The sequence below is a fragment of the Vulpes vulpes genome, chromosome 8, assembly GCF_048418805.1.
Source record: "Vulpes vulpes isolate BD-2025 chromosome 8, VulVul3, whole genome shotgun sequence".
Lineage (NCBI taxonomy): Eukaryota > Metazoa > Chordata > Mammalia > Carnivora > Canidae > Vulpes > Vulpes vulpes.
This window is the reverse complement of record NC_132787.1, coordinates 6,676,981-6,692,782: the sequence shown is the minus strand read 5'-3', so window position 1 is coordinate 6,692,782 and position 15,802 is coordinate 6,676,981. Positions and strand designations below refer to the sequence as shown.

The following is a 15,802-nucleotide window of genomic DNA, read 5'->3' as shown; positions in this document are numbered from 1 at the left end:
TTTTTTTTTTAAGATTTTATCTATTTGAGAGAGAGAGACTGAGCACACGTGTGCAAGAGAGAGAGAAAGACAGAGACAGAGAGAGAACAGGGGAAGGAGTAGAGAGAGAAGCAGACTCCCCACCAAGCAGGGAGCCTGATTCACAGTTCGATCCCAGAACCCTGGGATCATGACCCAAGTCAAAGGCAGGGGTTTAACCGACTGAGCCACCAAGGCACCCCATTAATTCTTAATTAACCAATCATTTTAGTTCATTTCCATTGTCCTATCAAACTAGATTTTTTTTTTAATTTTATTTATTTATGATAGGCACACAGTGAGAGAGAGAGAGAAGCAGAGACATAGGCAGAGGGAGAAGCGGGTTCCATGCACTGGGAGCCCGACGTGGGATTCGATCCCGGGTCTCCAGGATCGTGCCCCGGGCCAAAGGCAGGCGCCAAACCGCTGCGCCACCCAGGGATCCCTCAAACTAGATTTTTAAAAAGCTTTGACTGCATTATCACATCATAGGGAGGAAAATAAAGCAGAGAAACAGCCATTAAGAGATTACTTTGCATACCAAGGAAATGTAAAGAAATATACCCATCACATGAAGACTTCAAGATCATACCGAGAACAGTAAGATAGAAAGATCTTTGCTTGTGTACCCTACAGACTTCAACTGTATAAAAACACTTCTCTCCTCCTTCACATCACATAGCAAAATGGTTTCTTAGAATAAATCTTTATACTTCTAAATAAAACATGAAGAACCAAGGTGCCATTAAGTCATTCAGCTAATTATGACAAACCTATATTAATTCAATGTAAAGAACTGATTTTTAAAAATCCAACACACATAGGTCATCCACAAGTCATTTTCCCCAGCTTTTCAAAGAAAACCTTCTGTCTAAGCCTGAACAACCTCACAGTCACTAGACACCATAAAATGAACAGGAATAGAAGTTCTGTATTCCAAATAATTATCTGAGGTTTCTTGAAGCCTCATACTTTCAGTTTCAACTAACTTATAGTCTAAAAAAGAAATTATAGGAAAAAGATTAAGAACTTTTCACTGTCCTACATGTTAATTTAGAGGCCACAAGAATTTATCTTCTATTTAGGACCATTCAGGTCCTAAAGAAAAGAAAAGATAGTCCCGGCAACTCTCAAAAGAACATATAACACTTGGCTTTACCAAAAGAAAATGCAAAAAGGTAAGTCACTTTATAAACACAATTCTTTTTTGAGGCATCTGGTACTATAAAGTAAAAGGAAACATCTTTCTCTGCATATTACTTATTAAACTATTTCTACTGAGTAAGCAAATTAGGAAACTAAGAGGAAAGGAAATAATAATTGGATAATATGTTAAAGTAAAAAAAAAATTGGCTCATGTTATGTTTTATTTTTTTTAATTTTTTTTAAAAGATTTTATTTATTTATTCATGAGAGAGAGAGAGAGGCAGAGACACAGGCAGAGGGAGAAACAGGCTCCATGCAGGGAGCCCGACGTGGGACTCGATCCTGGGTCTCCAGGATCACACCCTGGACTGAAGGCAGCACTAAACCGCTGAGCCACCCAGGCTGCCCTCATGTTATGTTTTAAACCTAATAAAAGACCAAGGAAAGTTCAAAATGGTATAAAGGTAATTAAGGTGTTGAATCTATTTTTTTTTAATGTGAAAAATATATAATAAATAAATAAATAAATAAATAAATAAATAAATAAATAAAGTGGCAGATTCTTGCATTTAGTTGTTTCTCTTAAAAGGCTCCATCATCGGGACGCCTGGGTGGCTCAGCGGTTGAGCATCTGTCTTCGGCTCAGGGTGTGATCCTGGACTGGAGTCCCGGGATCGAGTCCCACCATCTGGCTCCCTGCATGGAGCCTGCTTTTCTCTCTGCCTATGTCTCTGCCTCTCTCTGTGTCTCTCATGAATGAATAAATAAAATCTTTAAAAAAAAAAAAAAAGCTTCCACCATAAAACTAAACTGTCTGAAAATTATAAAAATTCAACAAAGAACACAAAGTAAATCTTACGAAACTAGTAAAACCTTTTGTTATAAATTACTCAAATAACCTTATAAATCTCCCAACTTTAATTCTGTTTAAAGAAATAGTTGTGTACTGTATAAATTTCAACTATCAAAAGGGCATAATTCAACAACTTTCTGGTTTTAAGTCCAAAATTCTAGGTTATAACAAAATTATAAAGTTTGGCTTTCTCTCTCTTTTTTTTTAAGATTTTATTTATTCATGAGAGACACAGAGAGAGGATCCCCATTTTGTTTTGTTTTTAAAGAATAAAACCATCGGTGTCATCAGGACAAGTCAGGAAGTCCAACATCTTAAAATGTGGCTCAGTATGTTGCAAAGAAGCATGTCTGGAAGCAACATATAAGTGAACGGAAACTATCTGTTTTTCTTTTTTTTTTTTTAAGATTTTATTTATTTATTCATGAGAGACACAAAGGGAGAGGCAGAGACACAGGCAGAGGGAGAAGGAGGCTCCATGTAGGGAGCCCGATATGGAACTTGATCCAGGATCCTGAGATCATGCCCTGAGCCAAAGACAGACGCTCAACCACTAAGCCACCCAGGCGTCCCTATCTGTTTCTTTTTTTAAAAAAATTGTTTTTGCCATTTTACATTTTTGAAATCCCTAGTATTTTCTCTTTCCCAAACAAATCCATATCCTGTAAACAGTGTTAATTATATTAGAGGGAGCCCGATATGGAGCCCGATATGGAACTTGATCCAGGATCCTGAGATCATGCCCTGAGCCAAAGACAGACGCTCAACCACTAAGCCACCCAGGCGTCCCTATCTGTTTCTTTTTTTAAAAAAATTGTTTTTGCCATTTTACATTTTTGAAATCCCTAGTATTTTCTCTTTCCCAAACAAATCCATATCCTGTAAACAGTGTTAATTATATTAGAGATATTCTCTATCTGTACTGTCCACCAGGGTAGCCACTAGCAATATGTGGCTAATGAGTACTTGAATTGTGGCTTATGTGACTGAGAAACTAAATTTTTATTTTATTTGACCTGAATTAATTTAAGTGACACATGTGATCAGTGGTTACCCTACTGGACAGTACAGTTGTTTAATGATGTCCTTGCATCAGTCATCACCCAAGTGGTGGTCTGTCTCGTCACCACTCACATGTTTCCAAATTCTTCTTTACATATTCTCTTTAAACTCCTGTTGTAAGACTGAAGAGTGCAGTGGGAAAAACATCACGTTAATTTTATAGATGGCTTTATACTCCTGAAGGTGGTTAATAAATCCAGCAGTAAGATTGATACACAATTTTCCTTCCTTAACATAAGCAATTGCATCTCCCTTGGAGAGCACAGTATTTGCATGGAAAATAACTTTTCCTCCACTTTGTAAGCTCCCGCCAATAAATTCGTTATTCCCAGGGGGGGAAAAGTATTGTATTTTAATCTAGATTATCTGTACTATCCAAGACTAAATATAAATGATCTATTGATAATCTAATGAAGTTTGGTCTAATATTTTGTTTTATACAGGTGATTCTATATTTCTGTAATACAAGTGACTCACTTTTCATAGCAGAATATAGACCAACTGAAGCAAACAACAAACTGAAGCAAAATTTTCTGCATCTGTTTGATGGAATAGGTTCTATCCTTGGCATCTATAGAAGGAAAGGGAACTCTGACTTCATGTTATATACTAAGCCAGCCTGTGACCTGGAGGGTTGAAAATTATCCAGCTGGCCCAAGTTCTCATGCTGGAGGTCGAAGTGAAAGAGGAGGGGCCGAGTGGCCCAAAGGACTATTTGACTAGTGGGTGAATGGTGGGCTTACAACGAACACAGATAATCTTAAGAATCTCAGTGATCTCAGTGGCAGCCACATGAGGTAGAAGAGGGTTGGGAAGTCAATATCCACCTACCATGCTGCTGTTGTCTGCTTCCTCACAAGTCTCTCTGTACCCTGCAGGCTGCCTAGGCTCCAGGAGAAAGCACAACCCCAGTAACTTAAAAATACTATTTTTGTAATAATGCATATGATACTGAATTCAGTAATACAAAAGTGAAAAATAAATCTCACTTTTGTAACTGTTGCTCAGCTCTCATCAGCAAAGGCGACTGCTGCCAGTTTCTTATCCACCCTTTCCCTACTAAATATAACTTACTAGTTCAGCCACGCTCTGCTTGAATATTTCAGATTCAATACAAAATTAAAACCAAAAGGATATACAGCATTTTTACTAACCATGTCATAAATAATCACATCTTGCCACTCAAAAGATCTTCATTATCGAACTATCTATTTAGACAAAATGCTGTATTCTTGACTCCTTAATCTGTAAGCTCCAGTGGGCTGGAACCACACCACCGTGTTAATATAACAGAAAGTATACCAGACTAGACTCCAGAAGATATGGGGTGTAGGCTGGCCATTTACCAGTTACGTGACCTTTAACCTTTACTCTCCTAATATGTAAAATGTGGATATTACCTCATCTCTACCTACTTCACCGGATAAAAATGACCCAACATAGTAAAAAATGTGGAAGCATACTGGAAACTCTATATGCTACATAAATGTAAGGTATTGTTATTTATTTGTATCCTCATAGCAAGCAGTCCGAAGCTAACTAGATGCATTATAAATATTTACCATAAGCACACTCCCTACCACATAAATTAAATGCCATATTATATTAACAGAAATTTTTTCCTTTAGGTTCACTGAATGCATATAACAATCAAAGTTTCAATACAACATCTTTCTTTGGGGGAATATCTATGATCTCAAAGCTCTTCTTACTCATAATGAAGGGATGTAAATTATTTAGCTGGCTTCTTGACTTTCCTTTTATACTGAGGGAAAATTGTCCTAATAAGAAATAAGGGGGCAGCCCGGGTGGCTCAGTGGTTTAGTGCCGCCTTCAGCCCAGGACCTAATCCTGGAGACCCCGGATCAAGTCCCACGTCAGGCTCCCTGCATGGAGCCTGCTTCTCCCTCTGCCTGTGTCTCTGCCTCTCTCTTTCACTCTGTATTGCTCATAAATAAATAACTAAAATCTTAAAAAGAAAGAAAGAAAAAGGGCAGGTATTTAATCAAATCCAGCAAGCTTATCAGTTTTGCCATATGAAACAAGAGTTGAGGAAGGGCCCAAAAAAGAGAGAACAGAGGTAGTTTGATGTATGAGAAGTCATTTAGAAAATACTGAAAATTAAGTCTGCTGCTCAACAAGAATAGAAAGCAGTAAGAGAAGTAATAAAGTCCTGATAAAATCTCTCTTCAATTTCTTTAGCACAGATGACAGCACTCAAAAACTTAAGAAAAAGCACAGAAAGGATTAAGTAAACAGAATGGTTAATAAACATCTAAATCAGAGGGAACAAATGGCTGAGTACAGGGAAAGATTCTAACCTTTAGTAGGCTTTGTTGCAGGTTTTCCTTACCTCTTCTGCTGTACTAACATGTCGCCTCTGAGTTTTCTTGGGGCTCAAAAGATTTCGACGACATGAACCACTCCAAGACGGACTTGGAACAGGCTTAATAGGAAACGATTTTTCATATGCAGACACATGGCAGTGATGGTTTGACTTTCCCGTAAAAGTGTTTGATAATCCACTAAAAAAAAAAAAAAAGAGTTTGTAAGTAAAGAACAGCAAGAAAATTGAACCTAGTGATTTTTACTTTCAACAAATAACAAAAACAACCAAAGTGTCAACAAAACCAACACCACAGGGAGAACGGTGGATGTACCATTTGAGAGAAATGTACAAGAAATGATACATGGGTTGCTCTATCAGGACTTAAGATGTCCTAGATTGCTATACTATATAATTATCAAACATTTAAAATTGTATCTCTTAGCTTTACAGTTCCTTTGGTCAGGAACCAAAGACCTGGGCAGTATAACCAAAAAGTTGATCAGGTGAGACTTCAGAAAACCTGGGTCTGAGGTACCTAACATACACTTTCTATTTACTCACTACAGCCTCCTCCCCCAATTCCCTTTGAAAGGAATTATTTTAAGATTAAATATGCAAAGATGTATAAGCTGAAGCCTTTCAATGAAGCTTTTAAGCTGAAATTTTAAAATTTCCTAAAAAACCAACAGATGGCTCCCTTCCTTCATTAAAAGTAACCAGAAGGCTTTCTCCTAAGCTACATCACTATGTCAGTTCTCCTCCTGGCCTGTTTACCTCCTCTGAAGGAAAATTTTCTTTGTGTTTCTTTAAACTGTTTGTGTTCCCCAAATAATGGAAAAAACTGGCAGGAAAAATACTTCTGTGAACTTAAAACCCAGTCTTATCTCTAAGACTAGATTAATAATTTACAGTTTTTTCTATGTGGTCTTTTTCATTTGTTATTGCCCAGCAAGTATGAGCTACTTGCTCTCAGAATACTAAATCTCCCCCCACCCTTTTTTTTTTTTTTTTTTTTGCTGAGGATGCAGAATAGAGATACATAGCTGATTAAACTGAATTCAATGAAATCAACACTTTAAATCAGTACATTCAGTCTGGATCCAAATGCAATCAGACTAGGTGTAAAGAAATAAAAAAGCACGTATATACGTGCTCTCAAAGGGAAAAAAAGAGAAAGACAAATTAAGAGAGGAGGTGAGGGTGAGAGAGAAAAGTGAAACAGGTGATGAGGATTAAGGAGTGCACTTGTGATAAGCACTGGGTGATATACTGAAGTGCTGAATCACTATATTGTACGCCTGAAACTGACATAACACCGTATGCACCGTTACATGCTAACTCTTCAAATTACAATGGTTTTTATGTGTGTTAGAGTGGGGAAAGGAACAAGGAGTCAGAATTTCAGGAACAGAATTATTTCCTTAGGATGGGTGGATGCCACTACAAAAAGAAGGCAAAGGCAGTACAATTTGTCTGGTGAAGATATAATGAATTCCCCTACATTGCCTTTTGTATTGATGCTTCCTAGAATGTGTGTGTTTAATGCAAAAGACTTTTTTCTAAATAAAAAACAGTGGGAAGGCATATTACGATGCCGGAAAGCAACAACGAAAGAGGTTGGGCCAAATACAGCAGTAAGCTTAAAGGAGCTCCCTGTGGCAAAAGCTGTGAAAATGTAAACATTAAAAGAATAATGATTGTAGTGGATCGAAACACACTGAATCTGGAATGACACTAAAAAAGAACAGAAAAATTCAGCTGAACCACATGAAGTGGCTATTAAAAAAAACAAATTTACTTTGAAAATTGCTAATGAAAAAGAAAGATCTAATCCTATCTCCTGCCTTTCCAGTAGATGTATTTCAGGATAACCAAACAACCCCACCTAATAAGCTAATAAGGAGAAAAAAGCTCCCCTTCACAGAATGACTAATAAGTATAGAAGAAATGGTAACATTGGAAAAGTACTATTTCATTAACTCTAATAAAACTATTATCAGGTCAAAGGTCAAAATGCACAAACTTCAAGTTATAAAATAAGTAAGTTCTGGGGATATAACATACAATGTGACTATAATTAATAATACTGTTACTGCATATTTAAAAGGGAAGGGAGAAGAAATGGGTAGGAAATATCAGAAAGGGAGACAGAACATAAAGACTCCTAACTCTGGGAAACGAACTAGGGGTGGTGGAAGGGGAGGAGGGCGGGGGGTGGGGGTGAATGGGTGACGGGCACTGAGGGGAGCACTTGACGGGATGAGCACTGGGTGTTATTCTGTATGTTGGCAAATTGAACACCAATAAAAAATAAATTTATTATTAAAAATAAATAAATAAATAAATAAATAAATAAATAAAAGTTGCTAAGGAAGTAGGTCTTAAAAGTCTTCATCACAAGAAAAAACTATTTTGTAACTATGTATGGTGACAGATGTTAACTAGACCTACTGTGATCATTTTGCAATATATACAAATATTGACTCATTATGTTATATACCTGAAACTAGTATAATGTTGTATGTTAATTTCACCTCAATTAAAAAAAATTATCCAATAAGGATTATCAAATGATATCAATAGCTATTAGGCTAATGTGGAACTGGTCACTGATATAATGCCAAAGTAACATCACTTAGATTACATTCTAGTCATCACAAGGGGGATAAAACCTAACTGTACAAAAGGACCAGATTGTTACCTCCTTAATCCAGAGGTTAATCCAGATCACTAATGAAGAGAACCCAGATTTGTAGGTTTTAATGTGATATAACACAGCACCAACTTTTATTCAAGACAAAAATCTAGTTTACAAAAAAAAAAAAAAAAAAAAAATACAGAGGATATATTACAAAATAATACTATGAGGAAGAAACCTGTCAAATTCAAAAGGTGGAATATTATGTGAAAAAAGTCATGTCATAAGAAAAAGGGGATGTTCTAGATTGTAAAAGGCTTAAGGGCAATAACCACCACATTGAAAAAATGTAGGTAATGCAGAGAAAAATATCTGAAAAGATATGTACTAAGATATTATGGAGGTGATCTCTCACTGGTGGAAACATGATGTTTTACTTTTTATTTTTACCTGTTATTTTCTGATTTTTTTTTTTTTTTACAAACCATATGTACTTGTTAAATAATGTTATTTAAAAAAAAAGAAAAAAAAAAGAACAGTATGGCCTTACTAGTAAAATAAAATCTTTAATGATACATACAAAAAAATCTTTAATGAAAACAAAATAGCATTATACATTTCATAGTATATATAGCATATATATTATACTGTATATAAGGAAAAGGAAAACAAGCATAGGGAAAAGTTTGGAAGGAAACATACCAAGGGAAGAGGAATAAGATTGTGAGGCATGCTCAAGGATCTTTAGCTTTACTGGCAATGTTTTAATTTTTACAATGTAAATGCATTAACGAATTCTTTTTTTTTTTTTTTGAATTCTTATGTAATTTAAAAATATATTAAAAAGTGGGGAAGACCAGCCCTGGGAGTATTGACACATTTTTCCAGAGTCCATGTGCTAATAATCATAAAATAAATGCCATCTCATTGGTTTCTATCAACACCAGAAAGTTTAGCATTGACTAAGCAGGAAATTATATGATCCCACATTCCTAAAATCCATCACCAGAGTAAAATTTAAGAAGTCATAAATAGTATTTTAAAAAGGAAATATTTTACCAATAAAGTTCCTAAGGGAAAAGTTTCTCAGCCAAACTTTATCTGTCTTTAATGATCAGTATAAGCTTGGTGAGGGAATAGGTAGCACTTATGAAACTGGGCTAAAAAGGATAAATTTCTTTGTAACTCTATTTTCTAAGAGTAGCGTAGGTCTAGTTGACCAAGGCCGAGAAGTACAGAGTTTCTTTGGTTTAAGCCAGGTCTCTCTGGTCATGTGAGACCCTATAAAACATACTGATTACTTTGCTACTGAAGCTGTAGAAATTGAACGATTTCCGCTTTAAGATTCATAATAGCCATATTAATCCCAAAATAATCAAATGCACCAAGATTTCCCTTAAAGCTCTCCTCTAAGGAGAAATTTTGGCTGTCATCAAAATTCAGCAGTGAGTAAATTAAAAGCTGAAGGTTTAAAATGGATTTGTCCATATTTTCATGGTTTAAGGTTCAGAAACAGTGTGTTTATATATATATATAATAAAATGCCAAAGTCAGCAACTATCTTATAGCCATTTTCTCTTATATCAGAGGAAAGGCTTGTGAACTAAGTGGCCAGAATACCTACCTTGAGGTCTTTCGGGTTTCGAGGTAAAGACTTCGGCTGTTCCTTGATTTTTGTAAAGCTGAACCTGATGCTGGAGTGGAATTTCTCCACTGGCCATTTGCACTCTGGCCAAAGGTTCTTAAATCTCCTGAGCCAAGAAAACTGTCTGAGGAAGGGTTGTCTAAAAGAATAAAAGTTTGAATAATTAGACAAATATCTTACAATAGTAATTTTCCATATGACTGCAACCATGTCCAACATTGTATTCCAAAGTAATGTGGCAAGCACCATGTCTCTCATGGAAGAAAGATCCCAGTCTCAACTGCCAGTAAAGTCTGCAGTAAGGGAACTTCTACAAACTATAATTGATTCAGCCATACTAACCTGAAAATTGATGAAGGAGCTGAATCCTGCCACAGCCATGTGCCTTATCTGCATCAATGTGACTCCGTGGTGTCCACCAAAAGTCAACATTTTACCCCAACTATATCTTGCAAGCACTCCCAGGCCTGGGCCTGAAAGAAGGTAGGCCAGACCAGTAAGAAAGCAGGTGGAGGGCCAAGGAGAATTGTAATTCAAATGAACAACAGTTATTGCTTAATAAGCAGCTGGTGTCACTTTCTTGTTTTTAATTACCATGTTCACGACTCGGGGGCACTCTCTAAGAGCAAAGATAACCTCGTTGCTGCTTATTCTGGCTGGCTTATGGCAGGAATGACCCATCATACACATCTGATTCTGGTATGATAACATTCGGTCACTTAATGTCATAACCATCAGATATATCAATACTACCTATGATGCTTGTTGCTGCAATCATCCTAAGTGAGGATTATTTATTATTTGAATCTTCTGACTTGTGGCTTACAAGGTAGGATAAGAAAAGTCTCTTGAAATTTCAGGTAGAAATAGAATAATTTCTTTTCTTTCTTTCTTTCTTTCTTTCTTTTTTTTTTTTTTTTAAAGTAGGCTCCACATCCAGTGCAGGGCCAAACTCACGAGCCTAAAACCAAGACCTGAGCCGAGATCAAGAGTCAGATGCTCAACCAACTGAGCCACCAAAGCGCCGCAGGAATAGAATAATTTCTAAATTCACCTCTCCCTATCTGCAGGATCAGACAATTTAAAACAGTACCTTCAAAATAATTTCAGATGTTAAGTTATGAAACTCTGAGGAACACCAGTGGAAAAATGAGAATGATAATTCTCTACTTCCTGAATTTCTGCCTAATGCTAACATCATTTTGAAGATCTTCTCTCAAAGGATATAACTATAGAACTTTGTGCAAAGTTATTTAAAATATTTAATGTAGCTTTTGATATTGTATCCAAAAGATAGGGTAGGTGACAAAAATAAGTTTTGTGCTGTTGTGATTGTTGGTTTTATTTGTTGTTGTTTTTTAGAATCAGGATTATCAGGATTTGGGATAAATAAAACAGCAAAAAAATAAAAGCAGCATTCAGGGGTGGTATAACTACTAGCTGATTCACCAGTAGATGAACTTAATTTAATAAATTTACTTTCAAAATGAATTATAACCTTTTAGCTTTGTAATCAGTACCTATACTTAGCATCTATTACTATTATTTTAAGAAGAGAAACCAAGCTGATAAAAATGAGTTATCATTAAAGGACCAGAACATTTTAATCTTTAAATGCAAAGCAGTAACATCAGAAATCTGTCTTCTATACTTTTTTTTTTTGCTAAAATATGATGGGGAAATGATCTAACTAGAGATGTCTACTTGAGGAATAACTCTATTAAAAAAAATGCAAAATTACCCTGACAAGTATGAAATTTGAGTGAGACCAAGGATAAGCCAGGGTTGCCTCCTTAACGGCATTTCACAAAGCTTTCAGCTTTTAAACACAAGGGAAAAAGCACAGCATCAGGCAGTCTGTTTAACTAGAACAAGGTGGTTCCATCTCCACTCAATGAAAGCAATGAATAGTCTTCTAGTGTTGATGCAATCAAAAGAGCTCAAGAGGAACCAACATGGATGGGGCTGCAGACACTCTTTTTTTTAGTGATGTTTAAGCTGGTTCTGTCATCGTTAAGAAATCAGATTGCAAATGCACAAATAAGACTCCTTATTATGTGCACATACGCAACACAAAACTATAAGGATCTACACCAATAATTTAATTTTGGTTGTGTTCCAATGATAGAGTGATGGGTATTTTTCTACTTTTCTCTACAAATTTTCTATAAGGACAGGAAATACTTTTATGGACATAATGAAAGAAACTTTATATTTTAAGAGAAGTATGTCAGGCAATCACAATAAAAGTAACCATCATCAGTTGCTCCTGTTAACTTTCAGGTTTAGTTATTAAAAGTAGCAGGATGCTTTAAGTCATCTACTAAATGACAGTTTGGCAATCTCATTTAACATATTTTCCAAAGAGAAGATGTTGATAATGATTCTAAGCATAAGCAAAATCACTTCTTTTCATCTTAATCTACTTTTCTTTGTTTAGTGCTTAAAATGTTTTAATTTTCAATTGTGTTCTTAATAGAAGCAAGGTCCTGAAGTCTGACCAGTAGTAAATTATTAAAATAAAAGAGCTGCATTTTCTCTGCTTTCTAAAAAAAGATTTTTTTAAAATAGTCTAATCTTAATGGATTAAGAAGCAGATTTTTAAAAAACTTGATATGGAGAAGAAAATTCAGTAAAGCAGGAAATAGTAAGCTCCAGACCCTGGATTCTAAAGTTTGGGGCTTTCCCATGTTTGTTTTCATCTTGATAGAAAAGAGAACAGCAAGAGAGGAGACAAACATCAAGACAGAATGAGAAGACTAAAGAAAGTAAACTGGAGACCCCCATCAAGCAATGAAGCTCAAGGTGACTGACCACAGAAATCAATGTGGGGATTATCGGAAAAGAATACATACAAAGGAGACAGCAGAGACAAAATTCTTAACAATCAGTTGGAATGGGTGTGACAAAGGAACGAAGTTTAAAGTGCACAGTAAAAAGTAGATTTAAACTGAAGATTTTAAGAGAAAAGTATTTAAACCCTTGGCCTTCACAGATTTAAAATTCTGATTGTCAGAGAGCAACCCTGGAGGTCTATGACATGCCATACATTTGTTTGGTCAGGGATAAGATGAAACTTGGTAGAGACACAGCCGAATACTCTGCCTCAGGCTGTAAATTAGGGAATAAATCTAATAGCTCGGCAACCCCATTTCAATATGGCTCTGTTAGTCACAGTTACACTTTCGCTATTCATCATGTATACAGTAACTGTTATGATTTTTTTTTATTTTCCTAAAAAATGGCCTTCAAGTGAGAGACAAAACTTCCGTGTAAGATTTGCTATGGGGATCAACTTAGGTATTAGGAGAAACAAAGGAAAAATGTACCTCTCAAGAATCATGTAATTGAGTAGAAAGCCAAGAATCTGGTTAAATACTATCATAGTCAAGAACATGAGATTTTTGAGATGATCTTGGATACATCCTTTATGAATATTAAGGGTCTAATGAAATTTGAAAGAAAAAGGGCTATACATACAAATGTTTTTAAGTCATATTATTTATAATAGCTATAAACAGTGAGAGTGAAGGGGACCTAAACCATAGAGAAAATAATCAAGTAAATGAAGGCATGGGCCCATTATCCTAAATCATAGTCCCCTAGGTCCCACTGCACTTCTAAATTTAAAATTTTGGGGATTTTAAAAAGATAACTATATAAATACACACACACACATAAACGCACATACACACTATGTAACACTTCAAGGTATAATTTGAAGGTACATCCTGTAATCAAACATATTGATGTATCTGCAGTGAAATATATAAGAAATATAAGAAATATATAAATACTCATATTTACAGAGATAAATAGAAGACAAAATATAAATAGTTTCATGTCAATTCATGTGGGTTTTGCCAAGGAATGACTTCAGGTCAGGTCAGTTTGGATGCCAAGTGAATTATAAAAAGAATTTCTGGTTTTCAGAACCTTTTATATTTTGGAATTGCACATAAAACATTGTGAATGTGCATATCAGTTCTATGGATTACTAGAAATCAACAGAAAAAGGTAGACACGAAGAATAACATGTAAAGAGATGAAAAAGTAAAAATTAGTCTAAAATGTTAGGCTAAAAAAGATGATATGTATCGAATCATACAATGTGTATCATGCAAGTATACACAGATAAGTTACACAGATAAGGCCACAGTTAAGTTACACAGACAAGGCCACAGAGTTGAGTTGTTATGGTCAGCAGATTTTGAGTATAATTTTTATAAATAATTGTTTCTTATTAAGCAATTATTTTAAACTGTAAGTAAATATTATATCCAATGGTAAATCAACATATGAAATTATAAGCAAGCACAGCCTGAGTTCAAATGTATATATTAATGATCTCATTTCATTATCCACTCAACTGTCCTTCCTCTAGGATTAATAATGAACTATTCAACCAGATTTCAGGCTTTCTGCTCATCAGAAAGGCCTTTCCAATAATAATGATGGCAGAGTTACTTTCTGAGCCAGTTAACTGATTTTCCTATACAAACTATGCACATACTTTGCAGAGACCATTTCCCATACCAACAAACAAAATCCAGAGCCCAGGGTACCACCCACCTAAATGACATTTAAATATAATATAAATCTAAAAGATCATCATACTAACGTCTTTTTAGGGGAGGAGATCTCATCTTGCTGACAAAGAATCCTGAGGAAGCCAAATAACAACAACAATTATTATTTGCATTTCATATTTATTATCTCAATTTATCCTTATAAAAATCCCATTAGGGCAGGTTCAGCAGTTTTATTAATATTCCCATATTAGTGGGAATGTGAGGAGACTGAAGCATTAAGAGTGATAAGACACGGGAAGGCATTATGGCACTATAATCTTCCTGGGTTCTCCTGCCAGGAAGCTAACCAACAAAAACCTCTTAGTTTCCCCAAGACAGAGCCAGAAGATCACTGGAAGTCCTAACCTTAGGAAGGGGGCAGATGGAAAGTCAGGCAGGCCATGGACTAGGAATAGCCTAGAGAATGCTGACTTCTGTCATGGATCACAAGCTGAACAGGTAAGCCCTTGAATATGCAAGCATGGCTGTGGCAGGTGCTAGACAAAAACATGTTAACATTTCCTGCCCTGATGGAGGGACAAGCTTGGGTAGAAATAATTTTTCAGGATTCATGGTTTCAAGCAGAATAGAAATAAGCTAACTCTGTGCTTTATATCAATCCAAAACAAACATCCTTTACATCATATACACATACCTCAAAAAAAAAAAAAAAAAAACCCAAACCAAAGTTGTACTGCTTTCCACAATAACATAATAAACAAGTAAGAAAATGGATCTCAAAAAAAAACTTTTTCATTAAAAATAAGTGGTTGAGACTAGGTCAGTAAAGTATTATAGCAACTCCCACCCTCCCCAACACACACACACACACACACACACACACACACAGTGATGTTTTAGTGGAGAAAATACCATTTTGCTTTTGACAGTGTTTTCACTTTAGAGATGGTAAACACACACAATTTGCTAGAAAGAAATCTGAATGGTACAACAAATGTTGTGACTCCAAGTAAAGTGTCATACCTGAATAATAATTTGGGTTACAAGCTGCACTTCTTGTTGAACATGTATAAGATCGGTCCAAATTTCCTTCCCTGGAAGGTAAAATCTAAACAAAGCAAAATATTTTTCTTAAGTCATATTTTTGGCGATAAAATGGAAAAAAATTTATACTAGGAAAAAATGTATCATTAAACAAGATTGTGAGATATTTCAGATTCAATATAACTATATTTTTACATATCATAAACTACATACTAATGAGAAAGGAAAATGCATAGACAATCTGATGAAATGAGTGAGGCTTCAAGGGGAAAAACAGGCAAAGTATCTGTTACACAACTTAATTCAAAGGACGCTCATTAAAAGGTAAATATGCACGTAGTATACTCTGTTCTAAAAGCCAGTTGTATTATTTATGAAAGAGGATGACAAAATGCATCTGATTTTGAATCTTTGGATAACTTCATACAGAAGTTCTTTATCTGGGTGGGGCTATACTCCAGTACCAATCTGGAAATGTGTGGCTATACATTCAGTTACCAAAAATCATTATTAGGGGCAGATGCTACAGGTCTTT

General features: G+C 35.4%; 1 protein-coding gene across 4 annotated transcripts in view; it reads right to left on the bottom strand.

Annotated features, from left to right (window-relative positions):
• SENP1 (SUMO specific peptidase 1) overlaps positions 1-15,802 on the bottom strand; it is a 52,441-nt gene that overhangs the window by 29,036 nt on the left and 7,603 nt on the right. For all 4 annotated transcript variants that reach the window (XM_072765433.1, XM_026000193.2, XM_072765434.1 and 1 more), the window contains exons 4-6: positions 15,247-15,331; positions 9,671-9,830; positions 5,433-5,604 (exon numbers count right to left, since the gene is read on the bottom strand). In XM_072765433.1, the coding sequence (XP_072621534.1) occupies positions 5,433-5,604; positions 9,671-9,830; positions 15,247-15,331 (417 nt within the window). The remainder of the gene's footprint in view (positions 1-5,432; positions 5,605-9,670; positions 9,831-15,246; positions 15,332-15,802) is intronic.